The sequence below is a fragment of the Typopeltis vanoorti genome, chromosome 17 (assembly GCF_054136105.1).
Source record: "Typopeltis vanoorti isolate ZY-2024b chromosome 17, IOZ_Tvanoo_1.0, whole genome shotgun sequence".
NCBI classification, from domain to species: Eukaryota; Metazoa; Arthropoda; class Arachnida; order Uropygi; family Thelyphonidae; genus Typopeltis; species Typopeltis vanoorti.
The window spans coordinates 33,139,605-33,167,482 of NC_143565.1; the positions used below are offsets into that span (position 1 = coordinate 33,139,605).

Below are 27,878 nucleotides of genomic sequence, written 5' to 3' on the forward strand. Positions count from 1 at the left end.
ACATAAAAATGTGCACAAATTCACATGGAGAGAAGAGGCTAGGAATAAGAAAAGTCTCATTGACTATGTCATTGCTGACAGTGATGTTTTCTTCCTGGTGCAGGACACCAGAGTGTACAGAGGATTTGAAATTGGAAGTGATCACTATTTAGTCTTGAGCAGGATAAAATTGAATTTCATATTGAAAAGAATAACATGTAAGAAAGTTTTAAAATGAATAAAAGTTGAGCAGCTCTCAGATGTGAACTGTAGACTAAAATACACAAAGATTATTGAAGAAAAAATGAAAGAGTTTGAGAACAGGAACCAAACCTTGGAGATTCAGTGGCAAGCCTTCAAGAAAACACTAATTGATTCAGCCAGAGAGGCATGTGGTGAGGTTGTCTGCAAGGATAGAAAAATTAGAACTCCCTGGTGGACACAGGAAGTTAAAGAGGCAGCAGTGAAGGAAAAGAAGAAAGCATATCAAAAGTTCCTGTTAAATAAGTCAGCTTGTGCTCTTAGAGAATATAGAGACAAATGCAAGAATGCTAAACACTGTGTAAAAGTAGCTAAACATAAGTTATGGGAGGACAATAAATATCAAGAAGGTGGCAAAATATTCTGGAGGTTGTTGAAGAAGCTTTGGAATGGAGGAAAGAGTGCTGTAAAAGGAGTTAGAGGTGATAAAGGTGACATGAAAACTGGAATAAAAGATATCCTTGAAGTATGGAGTAATTACTTTGAAAAACTGCTAAATGAAGCAAGCAGTGATGACAGCACAGTGGTAGAAAACACTGACCAGCATGCAGGCAGGAATACATATCCATACTTGAAGTAGAAAAAGCCATCAAAGGCTTGAAATGTGGAAAGGCAGCTGGAATAGATGATATTCGAAAAGAAATGCTGAAGTATGGTGGTATAAGAGTCTTACAGTGGCTGCAAATGATGGCTTTTTCTACTTGAAGTAGAAAAAGCCATCAAAGGCTTGAAATGTGGAAAGGCAGCTGGAATAGATGATATTCGAAAAGAAATGCTGAAGTATGGTGGTATAAGAGTCTTACAGTGGCTGCACTGCATAGTTCAGAAAGCCTGGACAGAGGGACGAATTCCCGATGATTGGAGTAGAGCTCTCATAGTAGCCATATATAAAAAGGGAAATAAAACTGAATGTGAGAATTACAGAGGTATTTCCCTACTGAGTGTTCCTGGCAAAATCTATGCAAGTATACTTGAGAAACGGTTGAGAAGAATTGTGGAAGAAAAGCTTGGTGAAGAACAAGCTGGATTCAGGCCAAACAGAGGCTGTTAGGATCAGATCTTCACTTTACGACAAATCGTCGAGAAAGCATTGGAATATAACAAAGATCTGTATTTAAGTTTTGTCGATTTGGAAAAGGCATATGATAAGGTGCCAAGAGAGAAGCTATTCAATACGCTGCAGTTATATGGTGTCAATGGGGCATTATATCAAGCAATACTTAGTCTTTATTTGAGTTGTAAGTCAGCAGTTAGAATTGTAGGAAGTACAGGAAGATGGTTTAATATTAAATCTGGTGTGAGACAAGGATGTACATTATCCCCTCTGTTATTCATTATCTATATGGATCACATTATGAAGGAAAGTGGTATTAAACATGATATCAAAATTGGAGATATTAATGTCAGCTCTTTGCTTTATGCGGATGATGTTATACTTGTAAATAAATCCGCTACAAGTCTGCAAGATTCTCTGACTAAATTGAATAGCTGTTGTAATAGATATGGTATGAAGGTCAGCAATAAAAAGACAAAGACAATGAAAATAGTCAGAATCATTGAAAATGTCAACTGTGTTGTGAATGGAGAACCTGTGGAACAAGTAAAACATTTCAGCTACTTAGGCATGATTTTTAGTGAAGATGGTAAATTAAATATAGAAATAGACAACAGAATCAGCAAAGCTGGTATGGTGGGAAGTCAATTGAATAAATTCATATGGAATAAGAGAGAAATTAGTCAGAATACTAAATTAGCTGTATACAAGACTGTGTTCAAACCAATTTTAACTTATGGATCTGAGAGCTGGGTCAGAAGTAAAACACTTCACCAAAGACTAGAGACCGCAGATATGAGAGTCCTGAGAAAGATTAGAGGCGCGAACAGGTGGCATGAATGGCAATATCATATTAAAAATGAGGATATTAGGAAAGAACTTGACATTGTCTGCATCGAGGAATGCGTTACCAGAGCTAATCTCAGGTGGTATGGTCACCTAAACAGAATGGACGAGGAAAGATTAGCAAAACAAGTGTTCTCTTCCAGGTTGGAAGTTAAACGACCCAGAGGAAGACCAAGATATAGGTGGATTGATACGGTACAAAGTGCCTTAGACGATAGAAATATAAGATGTGATAATGTTGGAGTCTTGACAAGTAACAGACTGATTTGAAGGAAAATTGTAGATTGGAAGTTAGTAATGATATAATTTTTTCATGTAGTACTATCATATCCTGTACACCCCTTGTGGGTACATTGCAGGAATTTGATGATGATGATGTTACCCTCACTCTACTATAGATCATGAAGAATACACTTTTGGTTATAACAGGAAAATGTAATTGCCACACCATATCAGGTCAGCTTGCAAGGTGGCTCTATTCAAACACAGGTATGTGAATATCAATATCTTGAGAAACTATAGCAAGACTTCTGCGACAAGTAGGCTTATATGCCCGAAGGCCTGTAGTCTGTATCCCTTTATCCACAACTCGTTGTAGAGCACATTTTTAGTAGTGTTGTTACTGACAAAAATGGATACATGTGGAAGTATAAAGCAGGTGATTATACAAAGCTCTGTAGACAGTTAGCATCAGTACATTGAGTAGATGAGCTGAATAGAAAAGATGTTGACAATGCATGGAAACTCACAAGGCAGTATCTGAAAAAAGCAATGTATGTCTGCATACCAAGGGCTAAGTGAGTAAATAGAGCAGGAGTGAAATGGTTGAATAGTGAAATCAAGCAAGTTGTGCTGGAAAAGAAAATGTTTTGTAGGAGGTACAAGACAGTTGGTGGTGATCGAATCCATGAAGAGAATAAAGAGTAGACTAGAAAGATGATAAGCATGGTAAAGAAAGAAAAGGTGTAGTATGATAGGAGATTGGCTGGTTATGCCAAGGTTAACTCAAGTGAATTTTTCTGTTGTATCGCGAGCAAGAGGAAGAATAATCATGGCAGATTACTGAATGCATAGTTTATCAGTGTATATCATACTGGTGTAAATGACGCCGTGCAATATGTAGAAGAGAGACAAGTATTAGGAAAACTGGAAATGAAAGAATCAGAGGTGTATCAGGTATTGGCTGGGTTGGATGTTAATAAGGTTGTGAGAATGAATACATATCACCATGTATTCTTAAGGAATGTGCACCACAGTTGGCTAAGCCATTCCCTAGGATTTTCTTTGGATCTTAGTTCCAATCTCTTCTCATATTTCAGTTTTGCCTTCCTCACCATTCTGGTCACTCTCCTGGCCTGCATCTTATATTCTTTGTGTATCTGTCCCCACCCGCTCCTTATATCTCTTCCACAATCTCTTTTTCAACTGCAGTTCCTGTTTGATATCATTTGTCATCCACTTTACATTAAATTGTGTCCACTTCTTCACCCGTGGAATGCAACTTACTATTGCTGCTAACAAATAACCTTTTACAATTTCCCAAGCACTAATGGTATCCTGGCCTTCCAATTCTGCCCTCCATGGAACTGCCCCTCGGTGATACCTAATACCATTACAATCGCCTTATAATTCCACATACGTTCTCTTTTCTTTGATACACTTGCATTTCTGTTCATCTTCCAAGTCAAAACCACATCGTCACTCTCTCCAACTGGTGGGAGATATGTCATCTCACTTATTATCAGCTCTTCTGATGCTATGACCAAATCCAAAACTCTTGAACCTCTTGTTCCCTCTATTACATGCTGCCAAAGACATTTGTCCCTCAAGAATTAATTCCAGAAATTCTATCCCCTTCTTACTACTTGCATTTTCCTCTTCCCAGCTTATACTGCTGTAGTTAAAATCTTTCTTCTTGCACTTGCTAAGCTCAACTGCCTTTCCCCACCCTCTGTGCTTCCTGGTTTATAGCAACACCCCACTAAATATTCTGTCTTGGCCACTTCTACCTCACACCATATGCTTTCAAAACCATTTGTGTCACTGCCTTCCAAAGCCTCCACTCTTAGAGGACATAAGTCATCACTTATCATAAGCAGTACTCCACCACCACATTTTCCTTTCCTATCCTGCTGAAAAATACTGTACCCTGCCACTTCAATTCCGGTTATTATATCATCCTCCGTCAATCATGTCTCAGAGATACCAATAATCTTTGGCCAGGTTGATGCTATCAGTGCCACCAATTCTTCTCTTTTATTTCGGATACTCCTGGCATTAATATAGAGCATAGAAATGTCACTGCTTCTATACCTATCATTGTCCCCCTATCGACCCCCCCCCTGGGCACAATGTTACCTGCTACCATCCACCCTGGGAATTCTAGTTTCCCTGCCTTGACACACTGACTCGTTCAGAAGACAGCAATCTTTCCAGATGCCTTGGTCATTCAAATGCAAGCAGTCTCTAGCATACAGTTCCCTTGTGTCCTCAAATGCCCTCCAAGCATCCACATATTCCAATCCTTTCTTCTCACACATTCTGGCTATTATGCGATTCAGTATTGCTGCTCTTCTGCTCAGCTCGCCACTATCATACCTGAGCAATGCACACACACACACAATCATCCCTCTCTGCGTTTTATTTTGCACAACTTCAAGCAAGAATCTCAGATCTCTTGCCGCCCTATTTACACTGCCTCTCAAGTCATTCGTGTCCACCATCACAATCATTTCATCCATCCTTTCTCCCCTCTTAATTGCAATAGCCACATTTTCTATCATCCCTCCAGGCAAACACACCTCTGGCATCCTATCTTGCACACCAGAGATCATCGAGTCTCCATACATCACACCTCTAACCACTCTGTTCCTTGATTGCTCACCTGTATCCTTCACTCTCTCTCTCTCTCTCTCCTCTAACCCTTTCTTTCTGTGTTTCCCTACTTACTTGCTGTCCTTGCATCACTCTGTCCCTGGTTCCAGCACTCCCTCGCATTCTTCTCATTTCCTCACTCTGACTGTTTCCATTCTCTCCTCTTCTATCATTCCCATACCTCTCTCCTACTGTTTCCATTCTCTCTTCTAGCATTTCCATGCCTCTTTCTCCTTCCCTCTCTCCTACTGTTTCCATTCTCTCCTCTTCTATCATTCCCAAAACTCTCTTTCTCTCTCTTCCCTACTCTGATTCATCTTGTATTTATCTCTTCCATTCTCCTAATCTCATCTTTCATACTTCTCATCTCATTCACAAGACATTCTATCTCCTCTTTCAGCTCATCTATCTCTCTCTGCATGTCAGTCACCCTTAATCGAAATTCATTCTCCCAAACAAAACCATCTCCGAAACTTTCACAGTCACTCACGCCTTCCACACTATCAACTATTATTTTCTTCATTCTCTCCTATCACACTACTCATCTTCTGATATTCATTTCCTGTTCCTGGAGCAACTAGGTCAGTTATCGATATATCTAATTCATTTATTTCCTCCCACTGCCTGTATTTTGCACATATACGCATTCTCCCCCTCTCTCACCAGCCACATATCCAACTCCCGAGACGCATACATGCCACAAAGTCCCTTATTATATTACTTATAATAGAGTTCTTAAATGGCAGAGGAGGACTATGCTAGTTTTATAAATAAAAAGCATACATGTTGTTAAACAGAGCAAAAGTTTCAAAGTATAGTTTAATTTACGACTAAAGATTAAACAGAGCATAAAGTTCTTAATGTTTAGTGCCACTAAAATTAATATGATAAATACTGCATGGACTGACCATCAGAATGTTCATTTCATTGTATTATGATAATTATTTTACTTTAAAATAATACTTTTTTTCTTGAATTTAGCTGTAGTCTTTTTCAGATTAAAGAATTTTGGAGGCAGTTAGCATGGCCTGATTCTGCAGGTTCATATGCATTTGTTCTAAAAATTGTAGAGGTAAGTTATTATATAAATGTAAAAAAATAATGTGTGTACTATATAACTTCAAGCAAATATATATATATATATGATAAGATTGAGCTAATTAAGTTCATGATGAGAAACTATGAATTATTAGAAGTTAAGGAGTTCTTTAGGTTATACCCTGCTGTTTCCTCAGATGACTATGAGATGACTGCACTTATCAGTTGCGAGATGACAGGAAGCATGCTCATATGTTGAGGTACACAATGTTTACTGCAACCATACTTTGATCAGAGTCAAGATATATTAAACTGAGAGGCATAATGCAAAAAAGCTTAACGCATCACATTGTTCATGACCATCTTGAACAAGAAACGTTTATTGCATACTGGCTGCCAAATCAATCCTGGACAACCTCTTACACAATTCTGATCTTACAAGCAGTGATTTCTAAACTGACTTGGTAGAACCAATAAGAAAATTTAAATAAAGATAAAAGATAAATAGATAATACTTTGTCATCATTCAATAGAGAGGAGGTGTAATACCACTGGAAATGAAAACAGCCTTTCTCAAATCCTTGAAGAAATACCTGTTCTGCAGTTGGAATGGTCATGGTCAAATGTGGTGAAATCAAAAGACCTACTAATTATACACACATGAAAAAATATTTGAAATGTACTGAGCAATCAGTTAACTCTTGTGATGTGACAAACCCTTTAGCCTATTTCATTTAATTTGTCTTTCATTTAATTTAATAAAATAGCAATTAAAGTTCTCTCTTAGTATGGTGATAGATATCCTGCACGATGATTTAAATAAATTGATGTTGTGTGCAAAGGATAATGATTGCCAATTTAATGTTGTAAAATGTAAGGTTATGCACTTCAGGTTGAAAAGATTACATACTGTATATCACTTTGATAATACTTAAGTAAATGTCAGGATCATCAGAAATAAGGGAGATGAAATTGTTTCACTGAGTTTATTGCCCAAAAATTATTGGAATAACTGAAACATGATTGAATAAGAATCATATTGGGAGGCAACTTGGAGTAGTGCTATGACATAAGAAACTACATGGAATGAATGTCATTAGTGAATGAAAGTAGCCAAGGATTGTTTGAGTGATGCATTATCAGACTGCATACCCAGGGTCAGGAGGATAAACTGAGTAGGGATTAAGTGGATGACTAGCAATATAAAGTAGGAGCTGCAAAAAAAGGAAGAAGCATTATGGAAGGAATATAAACAACAAGATGATCAACATGTCCATTAGCAGTATAAAGTACAAGCAAGAAGGGTAACTAGTATGTTAAGGAAGGCTCAATCAGATTTTGAGAGAAAATTAGCTAAGCAGACCACAATAAATCAAAAGAGTTTTTACACAGTATTGCAAGTAAGAGAAAGAATGATTATGAAAGATAACTTTACTCGGTGCTGATGGTAGGAAAATGAGATAAGCAAAAGAAATAGTTCAGTTACTAAGTGATCACTTTGCAAAGATATATCATCCAGGTGGTGACTTGGTAGTTACTGAGGTGACAGTGTGACTGCACTACTTGCATACCGTGTGAGCATTAAGGTAGATGAACTGAAGGTACTCAGTATATTGAAGAACATCAATGTGAATACAGCAATAGACCTGGACAATATGTCTGCTTGTGTGCTACAAGAATGTGCAAGTGGACTGGCAGTGCTGCTGACAGAGTTGTTTAATCTAAGTTTCAGCTCTGGCAAAGTTCCAAGCAAGTGGAAAAAGATTTTGCATGATATATTTTGCATGATAAGATACTTCTATTACATAAAGGTGGCTTCAAGACAGAAGTAGCAAATTACAGACCAACTAGGATCTCTAAAATTGTGGTTAAAGTATTGGAAAAGTTGGTTAAAAGAAAAATTCGGGAATGGGTAGATAGGAATATGATACTTTATAGGGGGAAGCATAGCTTTGTAAAAGATAGCCCCTGCCTCAGTAATTTATTCATGTTTTATAATAAGGTGACAGCAGAATTGGATAAAGGAAATGGCTACACCATGATACTGGTGGACCTCGCAAAAGCATTTGACAGAATACCACATGGAAAACTATTACATAAGTTGAAGCAAATGGGAATGGATGTGAAGCTGATGGTATGGATATGGGGGGGGGGGTGGCTGATAGATAGACATCAGACAATGGTTATGGAGGGATGGAATCAATTCAAATGAGGATGACTATACTTTAATTTAGCATTAATGATATAGCAGAAGATTTGAAGGGGGACATTTTCGTCAGGATAGGAGGGTAAAACGTGGTGGTGGGGTACTGCTTATGATAAGTAACGACCTATGTCCTCTAAGACTGGAGGCTTTGGAAGGCAGTGAGACAAATGATTTTGAGAGCATATAGTGTGAGGTAAAGGTGGGCAAGACAGGATATTTAGTAGGGTGTTGCCACAGACCTAGGAGCACAGAGGATGGGGACCAGGAAATGTTTAGACAGTTGAGTTTGGCAAGTGCAAGAAGAATGATTGTTATGGGAGATTTTAACTACCGTAGTATAAATTGGAGAGAGGAAGATGCATGTAGCAATAGGGGAATGGAATTTCTAGAATTCTTGAGGGACAAATGTCTTAGGCAACATGTAACAGAGGGAACAAGAGGTTCAAGAGTTTTGGATTTGGTTATAGCATCAGAAGAGTTGATAATAACTGAGATGACATCTCTCCCACCAGTTGGAGAGAATTACCATGTGGTTTTGAATTGGAAAATGAATAGACATGCAGGAGTATCAAAGAGACGGGAACTTATATGGAATTATAAAGCAGGTGATTATAATAGTCTTAGACGTCAACTTTGGGAAGTTTCATGGAGGGAGGAATTGGAAGGCCGGGATATCATTAGTGCGTCGGAAATTGTGAAAGAATATTTGCTAGTAGCAATGGTAAGTTGTATACCACGAGTAAAGAAGAGGACACAATCTGGAGTAAAGTGGATGATAAACAATACTAAGCAGTAATTGTATGTGAAAAGGAAGCCAAGGAAGAGATATAAGGAGACAGGTGAAGAGAAGATGCATGAAGAATATAAGACACAGGCCAGAAGAGTGACTAGTGTGGTAAGGAAAGCGAAACTGGAATATGAGAGGAGATTGGTCCTAAGATCCAAAGAAAATCCTAGGGAATTTTTTAGCTATGTGGCCAGTAAGAGGAGAAATGACTGTGGAAGAATGATATTGTGGGATAAAAATGGGAATAAAGTGACTGATGCAGAAGACATAGTGGAATTGTTCAATGAACACTTTATTGGAGTATTTCATCTGGAGGAGTCAGTTTTAATGCTAGAGGGATAGGGCTGGTTCGAGATTTAGAGGTCCAGGAGGAGAGTGTATTTCAGATACTGAGTACTCTGGATGTCAGTAAAGCTTTGGGACTGGATGGTATTTCACCATAAATTTTGAGAGAATGTGCTAGGGAACTGACAGTGCCTTTAACCTTGCTTTTCAATGAAAGTCTGACTTCAGCAAAGGTGCCCAGGGAATGGAAGGAAGGTTAGATAGTGTCATTGTATATGGGTGGTAACAGACTGGAAGTGTCTAATTATAGGCCAGTCTGTATGTCATCAGTAGTTGTTAAAATCTTGAAGAAAGTAGTGTGAGACCATATACAGCATTGGGCAGATGAGGGTAATGTTATCTGTGAGAGTCAACATGGATTTGTGAAAGGGCGCTCTTGTTTCAGCAATATGCTAGCCTTTTATAATAAAGTTACAAGAACATTAGATGAGAAAAAGGCATATACTGCGATTTTCTTAGACTTAGCGAAGGCATTTGACAGGGTCCCACATGATAAGCTGATATCTAAGTTGGAGCACATGGGTCTGGATGTCAGATTGGTCAACTGGATTTAGGATTGGCTGTCTGATAGGTATCAGAGAGTTGTGTATGGTGGATCAGTTTCAAGGGGACAGAAGGTTACAAGTGGGGTCCCCACAGGGCTCAGTACTAGGACCTATATTGTTTCACCTTTATATCAATGATATTGCCAGTGGATTGCAAGGGGATATTTAGTTGTTTGCGGATGATGCTAAGCTCTGAAGGATTATTAGTAATAATGCAGTGGTAGCCCTGCAAGAGGATTTGAATAAGCTAGATAGATGGGCAAATGAATGGGGATGTCAGTTTAATGCAGCAAAATGTAAGGTCTTGAGGTTTGGGAAACATCGATGGGATGCTGTATACTCTACAGGAGGAGTTATACTGGAGAAAGTAGGGGAGACAGGAGATCTGGGGTTGATGATTGATAGAAACCTGAAATTTAGGGGAGGATATATTGCAAAGGTGGCGAAGGTAGCACAGAAGATTGATGCAATTATGGGAAGCACACTGACCTGCAGAGATAAAAGGGTTATCATTCTGTTGTATAAGTCTCTGATCAGATCACACTTCAACTATTGTTCTCAGATTTGGTCCACAGGATTTGAAGGGGATAAATTAACTGTGGAAAGGATACAAAGACGGATGACAAAGATGGTTTCAGGACTGTACAAGGATAGTTATGGGGATCGGCTGAGGGAATGTGGACTGCAGAGTTTGGTGGATAGAAGGAGAGGTGATATGATAGAGACTTTTAAACTGTGGAGAGGTAGTTTCATGAGGGAGTTCTTTCGCTTGGTTGAATAACAGGAAGGAATGATGACAAGTGGTCATCCCTGGAAGTTACAAAAGGAAACTGTGCGCAACAGGGTGAGGAGTGGTTTCTTTGCATGGAGGGTGATTGAACCATGGAATGCATTGCCTGATGGAGTGGTGAGAGCGAGAATGGTCAATTAATTTAAGGAGTGGTATGATAGACTTTTGTTTCTTAGGGGGGACCTCCCCTCGATGAGTCTTGACAGACTTTATGTTCTTAGGAAGGACCACGATGAGTCTTTTGACTCCATGGAGGCCTGAATAATAATAATATTATTATTATTATTAATTAATATCTTTATTTCAATCATGTCTCTGCTTAATAATATTCCCTTTAATACTTAGTGATATAACATCACGTGGCTTGTTCTATTTTTAAACGATCTATTGTTTGTATTCCACCTTGTGTTTTTTAAAACTGTTCTTGTAGTGCCGCTGAAGATGGTCTGCAATTTTCAGACCAAAATATTTGGCTAATTAAATATCTTTCTTGTGTTTACGTGCTTATATTATTCAATCTTTATGTCACAAGCATCCTTAAAATATCTAATTTTTCATGTCTACCTTATATGGACATAATTCTCCTGCCATCATCAGCAACACTTCTCCTCTCGTCCTTTCTGTTCTCACAAAAAAACATTGCATCCTTCTGTTTCTGTTCCTGTTAGATTATCATCCTCATTCAAGCATGTTTCACTTATTCTACCATTTTTGGATGAATATACTCAGTCAGAGAAACAATTTCATGTTCCTTATTTCTAATATTACTGGTATATGTAAATAAACACAATACTTCACTTTTAGGTCTACACCCAGTCCCACCCAAGTTACTGTTAATTGTGATTTCACTACCACACTTGCCCTTGCACACTCACTTTTATCTCTACTTACCCCATATATCCCCCTCACACTCTGTTACTCCCATCACATCCCAATCCACTCTATTCTTATGCTGCTCATTCCTGTACTCATATTCACTACTGCTACGACTTCCACCATCCACTCTTCTATGCCATGTTTCCCTGTACACCTTGACTTCCCTTCCCTATGGTTCTCTTTTCCTCTTGCATTCCTGTTCTTGCTTCATCTCTCACACTACTACTCAGTTTCACCTCTTGCATCATCTTGTTATGCTGGCATCACTCAGTGATCTTCCTTCCATCAACAGTTTCTCCATTTCCCTCAGACCATAGCCACTCAAATACAGTCCATCCCTTTTGTATAAATCTGTTCTTTTCTCAAATACATACCACACATCTACAAAACTGCACTACCTTTTCCTCACACAGCTCTGCCAGCATATCATTCCTGGTTCTTGTTTCTGCTCAAGTTGTCATTGCCATACCTCAACAAGACACTGACAACCTTTCCTACTATCCTGCTATCTTTCACTCTCCTTAATAATCGTCTAATATCCACCTTTACATTTTACTTATGTCCAGTGAAATCATTCTTTCCCACAACCACCACTAACTGTCTTCCTCATGTCCTTTTCATATCAAAAACATGAATTATCCTGCTCTTTCATCCTCCTGTTTGTTTCATCTGCATTCTAACTGTGATTTGGTAAATACAAAATTCACTTATTTCTTTAATTTAACTGTCACGTGTAACATTAAATCATTATTAGAATCACTGTTATTGGTAGCATTAGTATTGCTCTTTGCTGATTGCTTAACCTTAGTTATAAAATTTATCACTGCCACTTCTTGGTTTCAATGTTATTAAGTAATTTAAATGTCATAACTTTATGAAAAATGTTTATTGTGTATTATAGTTTATTTAGAATCTTATGCTTATTTTAGATGTTCTGTCAATTCGCCACTATAACCATTAATATTAATTTAAAAATCTATTGAAGGGAGGTTTTAAAATTTATGCAGCAAACAATAAAATTAGATGTTTTTTTTTTGCTTTCAGTTCATAAAAATGTATCAATTTTTTGTCAGATTATTTGTGATGGTGCTATTTACTATGCAACTCATTGCCATCAGAAACTTACCAAACTTCAGTCTCAGAGTGAAACTACAGATAATTCTGAACAGGTTTGTGTGCTAGCATCTTGAAGATACAGTTTTATATTTGCTTTTTCATGTATACTAGAAATACTGTATATCATAGAAATTATTATTCAAGTTCTAGATAATCTAATGCTCTCTCTCTCTCTCTCTCTCTCTCTCTCTCTCTCTCTCTCTCTCTCTCTTTCTTTCTTTCTTTCTTTCTTTGCTGGCAAATTTGTTTTCATAATCACTTATGTGCATGAATGTGTATACACATATAGTAGATGGAAAAGTAATGCTTTATAAAATCATCAATAGTGCAGCTAGTTTTTTACTGTAAAATTTTTGAACATTTTTTTCTATAAAAAAATTTTATAGAAAAATTTTTATTTTTCTATAAACTGCAGCATAAATATTTCTGCTGCAGTTTTTGACAACAAACCATCTATATGATATGTATAAACAACAGACCATTCCAAGAATAAAAGCAGGAGAATATATGTGATAACTTATATATCTGACTCTTAAGAGTCAGATTTTTAAGTTATCATATATAACTCTTGTTAGTTACCATCTTCTAAAATTGTGAAAGTGTTACTTTGACAGATTTTTTAAGTGTGGGTGACACTATACAAAGAACAAGCAGTATTGTGAAACTTTGAGAAAAACAAAAAAAAAAAAATAAAATAAAATAAAACTATAAAGAAAAGGACCCATACTGAAATCATCACACATAGTCATATCACATTCATGCTTAGACTGCAGACCGTTCATCATGCATGTTGGACAAGTAGGCAGTATATATATAACATGTAGTTTGTAAGTGATTTTACTTGGTAGGAAGGAAAACATGGGTTGTAGTAAATGGAATTAATAGGCAAAGGAAATTGTAGACATTTCTTTTGCTACATGGTGGGTGAGAAAGGGAAAAATAAAGATACTCCATGAGAAGTGGATTGAATACAGAAGTGAATTTGTGAGTATACAAGAAAGGATTGGAATGACCTGGGATGTGTGCAGGAAGCGTATAGGTCTGGGAAAGGTTGTGCAATCAGTGGTGTAGAGAGAGAGAAATGAGTAGGGAGAGGTATGAGGAGTCACATCTGAGAAGTAGTGTCATTAAGGCTTATAATAGCACTATAAATGAGCTGTTATGTTTGTTCATGAATGCCAGGAGTATCTGAATTTAGGGGAATGTAATTATTGCACTGATCTACTCCATTTACCAAAAAATTGTTGGAATATATATATATATTTAAATATAAAGAGCTAATAAGCTTCATTTCGGCGATATAAACAATATGTTAAATTAAGGGGATATAAAATCCACATTGTTTTAAAACTGAATAAGAAACTCAAAGATTGGAATCGGAGAGTTTCATGCCGAATATAGTAAACTATAAAGTATCGGTGATCACTAGTGTGAGCTAATGCAAGTGACCCTAGTACGTAGTACAATATCGGACAACTCGTTGCAAAGGTGGGGAAAGTTCAGATCGCTATTCTTAGGTATTTTCCATAATGTAAAAACACATTTCCTAGGAAATGTATACTGTTATTACATTATGGAGGGAGGTCACAACCCGGACCGGTTTCAGCCTTTTTTGAGGCTTCATCAGTGAGTAGCTAGACCATAATACCAAAGTGTATAGCGAAAAGAACTTATATATTCTGCTATACGAGTTTCCAAAGAGGCGCAACCATTAAGTTACTTAAATATAAAGAGCTAATAAGCTTCATTTCGGCGATATAAACAATATTTTAAATTAAGGGGATATAAAATCCACATTGTTTTAAAACCGAATAAGAAACTCAAAGATTGGAATCAGAGAGTTTCATGCCGAATATAGTAAACTATAAAGTATCGGCGATCACTAGTGTGAGCTAATGCAAGTGACCCTAGTACGTAGTACAATATCGGACAACTCGTTGCAAAGGTGGGGAAAGTTCAGATTTGTTGTCCTATATTGTACTACGTATAGGGTCCCTTGCATTAGCTCATGCTAGTGATCGCCGATACTTTATAGTTTACTATATTCGGCATGAAACTCTCTGATTCCAATCTTTGAGTTTCTTATTCGGTTTGAAAACAATGTGGATTTTATATCCCCTTAATTTAAAATATTATATATATATATTTTTTTTTGCATAGTGAATCCTATGGGATATCCATAACTATAGAATAACATATATGCCACAGTAAATAACTTTTTTATTATGTCAATATTTCATCTTATGTATTACAAGACATCATCAGTACAACTAACGAACAACATTAGCAATTGAATTCAAAAGTAGTGCACATGCTTAAATTGGAATCCCTCTATCCTTTCTTTTAGGGTTACACGGTGATCAGCATTCATTTTAAAAATTTTATGGAATTTACAACTGTGTTAAAAAACTTTTTTTATTGTCCCGACATTTCGATCTTCACATCAAGATCATCATCTGGAGCATACATAAGTATACAGAACAAGAGTTACATCATTAACTGTAAGCTAGAAAAACAATGATTTGATCACATGTTATTCTACTGGCGTGACCTCTGGTGGAAAAATACAATAAATAAATAAATAAAATAAATAAAAAATAAATAAATAAAAAATAAATAAATAAAATAAAATAAAATAAAAAATAAATTTTTACATCAAGCTAAATTCTATTTTTACAATGACAGGAATAAAGATGGTTTTCTTTAAACAATTGGTGTCCTATTTTTAGTATTACAATTCTTATTTTTGATTTACATTACTGGATTTTCTACAGTCCTGTAGGAATCCCTCTGTATACAGTCACATGTTCATGGGCACTGAACTAATTATTATTATTATTATTATTATTACCCCAAGACCTCATAGAGTCAAAGACTCATCTGGGAGGTCCTTTTATCACACACACACACATCTCATCATACCGTGTCTTGAACACACTCAAACTCCTTGCAGACACCACACTCTCAGGCAAGGCATTCCAATCATTCACAACCCTGCACGAAAAAACCTGCCTCTCACTCCCCTACTCACACCCTCTTTATACAGTTTCTAGGGATGACCTCTGGTTCTTCCTTGTCTCCCACTATTCTCTCTAGAACTTCTCCACCATTGATCCTATAACAACCCCTTACCAACTTTTAGGTCTCTATCATATCTCTCCTCTTCCTCCTGTCCACCAGACTGTGCAAATTGCATCTTCTCAATCTTTCCACATACCTGACATTCCAGAGGTCAGAAACTACCTTAGTCACCTTTGGATCCTTTCCAACATCTCTTCATCCTTCTGAAAACCCGGTGACCAAATCTAGACACAATAGTCCATGTGTGGCCTAATCAAAGCCTTATATCTCCCTACTTCTACACGTCAGTGCCCTCTGCATCATTCCCAGAAGCCTTTGTGTTGTCCTCACAATTTTGGCGATGTGTCCCCTAAATTTTAGATCTTTATCCGCTATCACCCCCAGATCTCATATTTCCTCTACCTCCAACAATATATTCTCACCAAGCATAAATTCTGCATCCAATCTTAGTTTTCCAAATTTTAAAACCTTACATTTTGCAACATTGAACTCACATCACCATTTCCATGCCCAATCACTCAATTTATTCAAGTCTTCTTGTAAGACCACAACATCTTCACTACTCTTCATGGTTCATCCCAACTTTGCATCATCTGCAAACAACTTAATATCTCCATCCAAATCTTTGCCAATATCATTAATATACAAGTCAAACAGTAATGGCCCTAAAACAGACCCCAGAGGCACTCCACTAGTGACTTTCCTTTTCCTGGATATTGCAGCCCATACATAACTTGTTGATACCTATCAGATAGCCAGTCTCCAATCCAATGCACTAATCTCATATCCAACCCCATGTGCTCTAGTTTGACTGTAAACTTATCATGATGTACTCTATCAAAAGCCTTTGTGAAATCCGAGTATATTACTGTGTATCCTTCTCCTCTGTCCAAGGAAGCAGTCACTTTATTTTAATAAGTAAGGAGATTACTAAAACATGACCTCCCTTTAGCAAATCATGCTGTCCATCAAAGATAATACCATTGCTGTCAACCCAACTCTGGATCCTAGTTCTCACAAGCTTCTCCAACAACTTAACCACAACACCTGACACACAGATAGGCCTCTAGTTTGATGCTTGAGTTCGATCGTAGCATTACTTAAATTAAATTAACTGCTAAATTAAAGTATAGCAGATAAATTATTGAATACAATTGAAGATAACAATTTCCCAAACTTTTGGAATAGTGAGACAGTCATTTCAATTAAAATTAGGTCTATGAAGTAAGGCTTCAGCACTTTCTTCATGATTTGTGAGGAAGTGTGAATGTGGTCATCATTTGCAATTGTTGCTAGAGACAAGGAAACAAAATTGCAAGGAAGGAAGAATTGTGTGTTGACAAGGTATGATAGTGGAAATGAAGGAAAGAGCAATGATGAGAATGGCATGATAACTAGAATGCACAAGAAAAGAGTACTTGAGTTTGTGGGTGTGTGGGGGGGATAAATTTGAAGGTGGGAGAGAGCTGTTTGCTACAGATGTCTGCACTTATGAGAATGGCAGTGCGAAGCAGTGTAGATTGTTGATTTGAGGAGGAGAGTGTTTAATAAGTCAGGGAAATGAAAACTAGATGGTGGGACTGCCAGCGCAAGATACCAAAACTGGTGTGAGATAATGGACTTATGCCACTGCATAAGGGCAAATCCAAGTCATTAGTGTCAAATTATAGGCCAAATGTAGTGGTGAAGCTAGAGACGATGGTTAGAGACAGAATACGAACCTGGATTAATAAGAATGGCAGTCTTTCAAGAGAGCAGCATGAGTTTATTAAGGAGAAGCCATCTGTTAGTAACATGATTACATTTTTTAATATTCTTGACTACTGTATTGGATGGATGAAGAGCTTATACAGTGATGTTTTTGATTTAACTAAAGCATTTAATTGAGTTCTGCATGATAAACTACTGTCAGTATTGAGCAGGATGGGAATGGATATTTACTTGGTGGCTTGATTACATTGACTGATAGGAGCCAGGGAGTTGTGCATGGAAGTGTCCCAAAAAAGTGTACCTAAAAAAGGAAGGTGAAATTGATGTACCAGAGGATTTTGACCACTGTTGTTTAACATATACAGGGTGTTCGGGATAAATTTGACATATTTATAATTAATTATATTTTTCCGTAAGTTACATGTATTAACACACACTTCTCTTCATTTAAAAGTTTGGACCCTTCTTCATTCATATACAAGATGTCAGAAAGGATGGATAGCTGGAACCCACCTGAATCATGGAAGAGAATAACTTGTATCATGATGATTCGTGCCCGCCATCAAAATAAGGATATTACGACTGCTGCCCAATGCTCCCTGAATACAGTAAAAACAATCAGGCATGAACTAGAGACTTGCAATGGTGACTACGAGGATGTAGCAAGAAGAAAGATCCCTAGCAGACGATCTGATTGCGTTCGTACAGCAGAATTCCTCGCAAATCTGCAGGAACAGGTGTTGAAGAACCCTGGCATTGGAATTCGGGCTTTGTTCGTGGAGTTGCTAACTGTAGTCAAGCCCTGGATAACAAGGGTAGCCAATGGTAGGCCGTATGTATGGCAGCAGGATTCGGCCCCTTGCCACACCTCTGGGAAAAGTCAAAAATGGTTGTCTGAAAATTTCTACGACTTCACCAGTCCAAATGTTTGGCCTCCAAACTCCCCAGACCTTAACCCCATGGATTATTTTGTATGGGGCGCAGTTGAAAAAGACACCAATCGCACTTCCAGTAATACAAAAGCCCAGTTAATGGATAAAATTAAAACAGTTTTTGCGGCCCTTCCCAGGGAGACTGTAGCATCAGCTTGTTTGAGGTTCCGAAGCAGAATTGAAGCTGATCGATGCTAATGGTGGTTATTTTGAGTAAATCTTGTTGATAGTATTGTAATTAACTCTGCCTGTAATGTTTTTTTGTCAATTCATTAAATTTAATAGATACAAAGAAGATTTTCTTTTTCCTTACGAAACTGTCAAATTTATCCCGAACACCCTGTATATGTATATATCAAGGAAGTTTATGATGCAAAAGAAGATATTCAGTTCTTTGCTGATAATGCTATATTAGGAAGAGCAATGTCAGGAAGTTCTGATGTGTTGTTGTTACAGGAGAATTTTAATAGGTTGATGCTTTGGGCTGAAGTATGAGGATGTCAGATGTTGCTAAGTGTAAAGTAATGCATTTTTGCCATAGAAGACGGAATAAAATTTACCATATTGGAGCAATTTTGTTGCAGGAGGTGGAATAGGTGATTGATCTTGTTGGATAGGGAACTTAAGTTCAGGGGACAGATCTTGAAAGTTGTAAGGGTTACTCAAAAAATTCTTGCTATAATGCAAAGAAGATGATAGGGGGGTGATAGTTCCCCCAATGTGTAGGCACTAATTAGGCCTCATTTTGATTTCTGTGCACAGATCTGGTGATCTGACTAAATTGATGATAAGAAAACATTAGAGAGAATGTCGAGATAAATAACTAACGCTGTCTCAGGACTCTGGAATATTGAGTATGAGGACAGACTGAAGAGATGTAGTCTTCATAGCTTGTCAGATATTAGGGGAAGAGGTGATATGAGTTTGTGAGAGTTTTTGATAGGCTCCTCTCAGATAGATACAGGAAATTATTGCATAGGATAATGGGTGATTTGAGAACAAGAGGTGCTTCCATTGAAACTGTGCAAAGATCATGTGTAAAGAAGTGAAAAGGAGATTTTTTTGCTTGGGTGGTGAATGAATGGAATGCATTTCCAGAATGGGTGGTGAGTGCTTCACATTGAATGTGTTAAGGGCATGGTACGATAGTTATTGTGGTCTCTGAGTGATCAACCTCCTGCAGTGAGTCTTTGGATTCCATGGAGGCTTGGAAGTAATACTGATACTCTCAAATGCCTTTGCAAAGTCCAATAATATTGCAGCTTTGCCATTTCCTTATTCAGTTGTCATATAATAATAAGGTGTGATTAAATTACTAATGCAATTCCTACATTTCACAAAACCACATTTTCCTCGTATAGAGAATCATATTCTGATCTGCTCATTACTGAATTCTACCTATGGTTTTTTCAAATAGTCTTACCCAGAACTCCTTAGATACTGGTAGTCTATAATTTACTGGTGGCATAAGCTTACTTTATGCATAAGTCTTGGCACTGGCAGGATCCCACTGAGACTTTAAGCAATCTGCCTGTTAATGGACACTGTTAATTCTTTTATGTCTTCTTGTAACTTAAGTCTCAGCACTGGCAGGATCCCAGGGATCCTGCTAGTGCTGAGACTTAAATTAAGCAGTCTATACCTGTTAATGGACACTGTTAATTCTTTTATGCCTTCTTGTAACACAGAAGCCAATATCATATTCGCTGCTATTGCTGTGTTCATGTGGAGAGCCTGTTATATCTTAAGCACCTTTAGATCATCTATATCTCTTCTCACATAATCTCCTGCATTATTTCTACCTGGATAATACATTCTTGCAAAGTTATTACTCAGTAATTCAACTGTTTTTTCCATCATCTTCCTACCATTTATCATTAAAGCCATCCTTCCATAAATGCTCTTCCTTTTAGTTGTTACATAGGGAAAATTTTTTCTTTGGTCTGTTTCAGCTAATTTTCTCTCATAATCTGATTTTATCTTCCTTATCATGCTTGTTGAACCTCCATAGCACTGTCCATAACAATAACTTATTATAGATGGATAGCTCTGGATTCAAATCCTCTCCAGAATGTGAAGAACCTTTTTACAGGATTTTCAACTATAGGTGAGTTAACTTTATATTCATTCAAAAGTGAACCAACGTCTCTGGTTGCACACCATATATCATGGTAAGTTGTCCTCTCTCCTCGAATTTCTCCAGGAGAGGGGACAACTCTCCTGGAGAAATCCCAGAGGGGACAGAAAGTATAGATGACCTAATGTAGGAGTGCCTTAGGACTCTATACTTTCATCTGCTCTCCTCCTCCTGTTCATAAATGGCCTACTCAGTTGTAGATTGGTCTGTGCTGACTACTTGGAAAAGGCCCAAGAACATTTCTATTTATGCTGAGACTTTGATGATGATGATGATCCTTGGTTACAAAGCAAAGATCTGGAGTGTATCCTGTATGCTATCTAACTGGAAAAAAAAAAAAAAAAAAAGGTAGGGGTATCTTTAGCATTGTATATTAAGTTAAGGTCTTGGTCTTCCATCCATTCCACCAGATTTTCGCCATTGCTATCACTTTCATTATAACCCCATAAATTGTGATGGCTACTGAAGTATCATACACGAGTGTTGTAGATTGGTTAAAGGAGGATCAGGCCAAATGCCATTCTTGGATTTATAGATGTTCATGACTATGGTGTCAGCTATTTAGATAGTTGCTGAGAATATGCTGTTATTGCTATTCATTGTCATGAGTTTACAACTCTCAATATCTTCTTTTATGTAGCTTCAATTCCATATTTAGGATGGTTAACTGAAGTAATTAATCTGAATCCTCATATTTTTCTTCTAGACTGCAATTGTTCAGCATTTTCAGTGTGGATTTCTTGAATAGTTAGAACATCCACTGAGTGGGATGATAGCATTTTGGATAGAAAATCACATTTTGCTGTACTCAAGCCTTCAATATTGAGTTGCCATATCTGAAGTGAGCATCCTATTTTTCTGGCAGAATGAAATAAATCCTTCTTGCTTTTTTTTGCCCGGGAGCCCTAGAGGGGAAGTTTGGCAGCATCTTTGCTGTAGACTATTTGGCATTACCTAGGGTTCACCACATGGCGGCAGTCCACACGTTACACTCCAGTTGTTTATAGTTGCTTAAATAGAAGATAAGGAGCCATCCACCATCACTAGAAATGAGCTTACAGAAAGCTGGCTGCCCAATTGCAGAAGTCAGGGGAAAGACCAAATGATAGGAGTTTTTCTTAATAGATCTTTGTGCCAAACTTGGTCAAAAGCCTTAGAGATATCAAGAGCTACCATTTGAGATTTGCCAAACCTTTCCATAGTGTTAATCCAGATATGAGTGACATAGGTTAGTAGATCCCTTTTTGATCAACGGTGATCCATACTGACAGTCATGTATTAGATGAGAGTCTTCAAGGCAGCATATGAGTTGGCTGTTGATGGTTTTTTTCAGAACTTTAGAAATAATTGAGGTGAGAGAAATTAGACAGTAGTTTGAAGGTAAATATTTGTCACCCGTCTTAGGAATAGGCTGTTTATGGGCTAGTTTCCAGACTGCAAGAGATATCCTAATGGAATAAGAAAGTGTGAATAGGTGGCAAGAAGTGGAGTCCACAAGCCTTTAGTACAATTAGAGAGATGCCATCAGGGCCAGGAGATGTTTTGGTATCCACTTTGAACAACATTTTTTTAATCTCTTTCTGGTGATAAGTCAACTGCAACATTGAGTGTTTGAAATGGTGGTGGTTATTTGCCAAACCTTTCCATAGTGTTAATCCAGATATGAGTGACATAGATTAGTAGATCCCTTTTTGATCACCGCTGATCAAAACGGTAGGGGGGGGGGGATATTTATTATGATCAGCTATGCAGAACTGGAGGAAAAGAGGAAGCTGGGAGACTGGCTTTTTCTTTGGGCAATAGTGCCATCTGGGTGTAATAATGGTAGGAATATTAGGCAGAAGTTATGGCCAATGGCTTTTGCTGGAGGAGCCCAGACGGGCATAACTGCCATTTGAGTAGGATGCAAATTTCCTTCTTTCAGCTCACTCAAAATCAGTTTTCAATGTGCTGATAATTTTCTTGCAGCTGTTTTATGCTTTGGTGTAGACTGTATAGGAAGATGACGTTTTGGATGCAAACTAGTTGCAGTATGCTGACTCTTCTTTTGTACAGCCAATTTTGCACAATTGTGGGAGAACCAAGGCTTAAATAGGGAACAAGAATTTAGAGTGGAGCAGGGAAGAAATGCTTCTATGCCAATGGGAATTATTTTGGTGATTCCTTCTGCACATAGATTTGGATGAAGTGACTGGAAACAGTAATCAGACTGAGGAAATGAGGTGCAGAAGTTGTGAAGATCATCTCAATTGACTTTCTGGAAATGCCACATATGATGCTTGGATGTGAGTGACTGTATATGTGTTGCTCCATGGGGGAAGAGATCTGCATTACATTGTGGTCTGCCTAGAGGGCAAGCAACATTCATGGCATATTTAGATCATTCACTGGTGAGGAAGAGATCCAAGGTGTTTGTGGAGTGGTCGGGATTGTCTGGTATTCTGGTGAGCCTGTAGACAACTTGAGTGAGCTCGGTTGTGAATGCAAACGTGTCAGCCTCTCTACGTGCTTGATCTGTGCAATTGGAATGGCAGCCACCTGGTGCCGTAGACATTGAAATCTTTCAGGAGGATGTGATTGTTGTTTGGAGATCTGGATTGAAGAAAATCAACATTTAAGGAAAGGTGATTGAAGAGTTTAAAGTGGTTGTTTGGAGAAATTAGGAGAGCAGTAGATTCAGCATATGAATTTGGTAGAATGAGGTAGGGTGATTTTTTGCCAAAGGAGGTCAAAAAATTGGGAGATTTCAGGTTGAATACTCTTGGGCATGGTATGTTATTATTATTATTATTATTACCACCCAAGACCCCATGAAGTCAAAGACTCATCTGGGAGGTACTTTTATCATACACACACACACACAGCTCATCATACCGTGCTTTAAACACACTCAAATTTTCTGCAGACACCACACTCTCGGGCAAGGCATTCCAATCATTCTCAACTCTACATGAAAAAAACCTGCTTCTCACTCCCCTACTCACATTCTCTTTATACAGTTTCCAGGGATGACCTCTGGTTCTCCCCTGATCTCCCACTGTTTTCTATAGAACTTCTCGAACATTGATCCTATAACAACCTTTTACTAACTTGTAGGCCTGTCATATCCCCTCTTCCATATCCTGTCTGCCAGACTCTGCAAATTGCATCTTTTCAATCTTTCCTTATACTCGACATTCCAGAGATTAGAAACTACCTTAGTCATCTCCACTGGACCCTTTCCAACATCTCTTTGTCCTTCTGAAAAACAGGTGACCAAATCTAGACACAATAGTCCATGTATGGCCTAATCAAAACCTTATACAATGGAACAAGAATCTCTCTACTTCTACAAGTCAGTGTCCTTTACATCATTTCCAGAAGTCTATGTGTTATCTTCACAATTTTGGCAATGTGTCCCCTAAATTTCAGATCCTTATCCACTATCACCCTAAGATTGCTTATTTCCTCTATGTCAAAAAATATATCTCCACCAAGCATAAATCTACATCCCATCTTTGTTTCCCAAATATTAAAACCTTAAATTTTGCAACATTGAACTCGCATCCCTATTCCCGTGCTGATTCACTCAATTTATTGATGTCTTCTTGTAAGGCCACAACATCTTTCCTACTCTTCATCGTTCATTCCAACTTTGCATAATCTGCAAACAACTGAATGTCTCTATCCAAATCTTCACCAGTATCATTAACAAGTTAAAAACAGTAATGGTCTTAAAAGAGACCCCCCCCCTGAGGTACACCACTAGTGACATTCCTCTTCCAAGAAATTGTTCCCCAATACACAACTTGCTGATACCTATCAGATAGTCCGTCTCCAATCCAATGCACTATTCTAATATCTAACCCCATCCACTCTAGTTTGACTATCAACTTATCATCTGGTAATTTATCAAAAGCCTTTGCAAAATCTAAGTACTTTACTGTGTATCCTTCTCCTCTGTCCAAGGAAGCTGTCACCTTATTATAGTAAGTAAGTAGATTACTAAAACACGACTTGCCTTTAGCAAATCCATGCTGTCCATCAAAGATAATACCATTGTTGTCAACCTAATTGTGGATCCTGGTTCTCACAAGCTTCTCCAACAACTTAACCACAATATCTGACACACAGATAGGCCTATAGTTTGATACTTGAGTTCTATCGCCTCCTTTATGAAGTGGCACAATCTTGCCCTCCTTCCACTATTAGGAATTGACCCAGTGTAAGACTCATATTGAAAAATATGTCAAGGCAGATGTCAACTCCCTGGCACATTCCTTTAGAATATGTGATGATATATTATCAAATCCCACAGCCTTATTGACATCTGGTTTGCTCAACTCCCCACACACCTCGCCTCTTGCTCACTTACAGTCAGTCTCTCCTCTCCCATCATCAGCTGCTCTCAATCTCTCCATGAAGTCACATTCACAAGATTGAAAGACCTTTATGAACTGCTCATTAAGTATCTCCACCACATCTTTCACAACAGCTGTCTTTATACCATTTTTTCTAATCAGTGTCATCCTCCCATAATCATTCTTTCTTTTGCTGGCTACATATCAAAAGAACTCCTTAGGATTCTTTTTGGCTTCATTAGATAACTGCTGTTCATACCTCATTTTTGCTACTCTTACGAACCAAGTCACCTGCCTTGCCTGGTCTTTGTAATCCTCATGGAATTGGTAATTTCCACTTCTCTTATGCTGCCTCCATAATGCCCTTTTTTTTTTCTCTGTATTGCATGCTTAATCTCTTTATTGATCCATTTAACACCTACCTTATTTAACCTTCTGACCCATGGAATACATTTAGACAGTGCTTCTACTAGATAGTTCTTTAAAATCCTCCAAGCTGCATTGATATCTTTTCCAGCTTCCTCATTCCATGCTACACCTGCAAGCTGTCTCCTGAGCTTTTCATAATTATCTCCCGTGTAGTTCCGTATATACCCTTTTCTCACAGAGGTCCTATCACTGCTAGCAACCACCCAGGTAATCATTTCATGGTCACTCTCACCAATTGGTGGGTGATTGGACACCTCATTTATTACATCTCCTGATGAGGTGATCAAATCCAAGACCCTCAGTCCTCATATACCCTCCGTTACATACTGTCTGAGGTAGTTGTGTTGTCCCTCAAAAACTCAATAAACTCATTTTCTTTAATTTCAGTTGCTATTGGCACAATTAAAATTGCTCATAATGATCACCCTTTTGTTATTTGATTAGCTAATTTCATTATGCATTTCATAGTCACTACATCAACATTACTAGGTCTATAACAACATCCAAACAAGTATTTCATTCTATTCACCTCTATCTCACACCATACTGCCTCAAAACCACTGGCACTATTTCCCTTTTGCATCTCTACTTTGTATGGACATAACTCTTTCTCTATCATCAGTAGCACTTCCTCTCTCTTTTTACCCCTTCTATCCTCACAAAATACATCACTTCCATCTCTATTTCTGTGAGGATGTTGTCCTCATCCAACCATGTCTCACTTATTCCAAGAATTTTTAGGTTAACAGACTCAATTAATGCAACCATTTCATCTACTTTGTTTCTTACTCTTTTTGCATTTGTATACAAACATAGCAGCTCATTCCTGGATCTACATCCAGTTCCACTGTTACCACTCATTCGATGTGATTTCTCCTTGCACAACTGAAGCTATTTTCCTTTCTGCTTATTCTTTTTATACCCCTCTTCAAATCCAACTGTTTCCTCTTGATCCCAGATCACCCCATTCCTTTCCTGTCTACATATGCATTCACATCCTCTTGGAGCATCCACCTTTCTCACCCTGTGTTCTCCTGTCCACCCTGAGCCTCCTCGTTTCCCTGTCCGTATTGCACACACTCATTCTCTCATTTTCTATACTTATGCCACTCACATCCTCATTCATAACCACCTCTTCAATCTCTCCTATCTTACTCTCCTACCCTTCCACATCACTTCTCACTTGGTCAGATTCATTCTCTGTACTCATTTCTTTTCTCTACCTTCCAGCAGCCTTCTCTCCAAGTGACTAACATCAAAACTGCTCAAAAGCAGTCCATCACTCTTATACAGTTCACTTCATCCTTCAGTCTCATTCCACACATTAACAAACTGCACTAATTTCTCCTCGCACATTTCAGCTAACATATCACTCATAATCGTTGCTCTCCACCTCATCTCACCCTGTCATACCTAGGTAACACACTTACTACCTTTCCTCTCACACTATTCTCTTTTATCCATTTAAGCAACTTCCTGATATCCAATCTGATGTGCTTTTTGTTCTCAGTCAAGTTATTTGTGCCTATTAAAACTATCAACTCTTTTGCTTGCTTCCTTTTCATATCCAATGCCTCAATCACTCTACTCATTCTTCCTCCAGAAGCCTTTGCAAAGTCTAAGTACTGCTGTATATCCATATCCAACATCCAATACCGCTGTCACTCACCGAATTGTAATAAGTAAATACATTACTAAAATATGACATCCCTTTAGCAAATCCATGCTGTCCATCCAAGTTAATACCATTGTTGTCAACCCCAATTCTGGATCCTGATTTTCACCCGCCTTTCCAACACTTTAGCCACAACATCTGATACATGGATTAGCCTATAATTTTATGCTTGAATTCTGACAACTTCTTTATTAAGCAGTATAGTCTTGTCTGCCTTCCACTCCTTCGGAACTTGACCCAATGTAAGATCCATGTTAAATAAATATGGCAACGTGGATGTCAACTCCCTGGCACATTCCTTCAAAATATGTGGTGATATATCATCAAGTTTTTCATGTAGTACTATCATATCCTGTACTCCCCTTGAAGGTATATATCAGGAATTCGATGATGATGATGATGATATCAGCAAGTCCCACATTCTTATTAATATCTAGTTTGCTCAGCTTCTACCTCTGATATACTTCTGATATACAGTCAGAGTCTCTTTCTCCTCATCTACTGCTCTCAAATTCTCCATGATGTGGCATTCACAAGGATGAAAGACTTATGAACTGCTCATTAAATATCCCAGTTATATCCTCTGTCATAGTTATCCTTATACCATTTTCTCCAATCAGTGCCATCCTATCATAATCATTATTTTTTTCTTGGCTACATATCAAATAGACTTCCTAGGATTTTTTTTTTTTTTCGCTTTATTAGCTAACTACTGCTCATACTGAACTTTTGCTACTCTTACAAACTGAATCACCTTCCTTGCCTGTTCTTTGTATTCCTCATGGAATTGATTATTACCGCTCCGCTTATGTTGCCTGCATAATGCCTTTTTTCTTTGTGTTGTTTATTCTCTTCAT

At 37.8% G+C, this 27,878-nt stretch overlaps 1 protein-coding gene across 1 annotated transcript in view; it reads left to right on the plus strand.

The window, feature by feature from the left end:
- Window positions 1–27,878, plus strand: part of LOC150097276 (BAI1-associated protein 3-like) — a 533,976-nt gene that overhangs the window by 370,031 nt on the left and 136,067 nt on the right. The window contains 2 exon segments of the mRNA XM_090407633.1: window positions 6,012–6,086; window positions 12,675–12,770. Coding sequence (XP_090263759.1) covers window positions 6,012–6,086; window positions 12,675–12,770 — 171 coding nt within the window.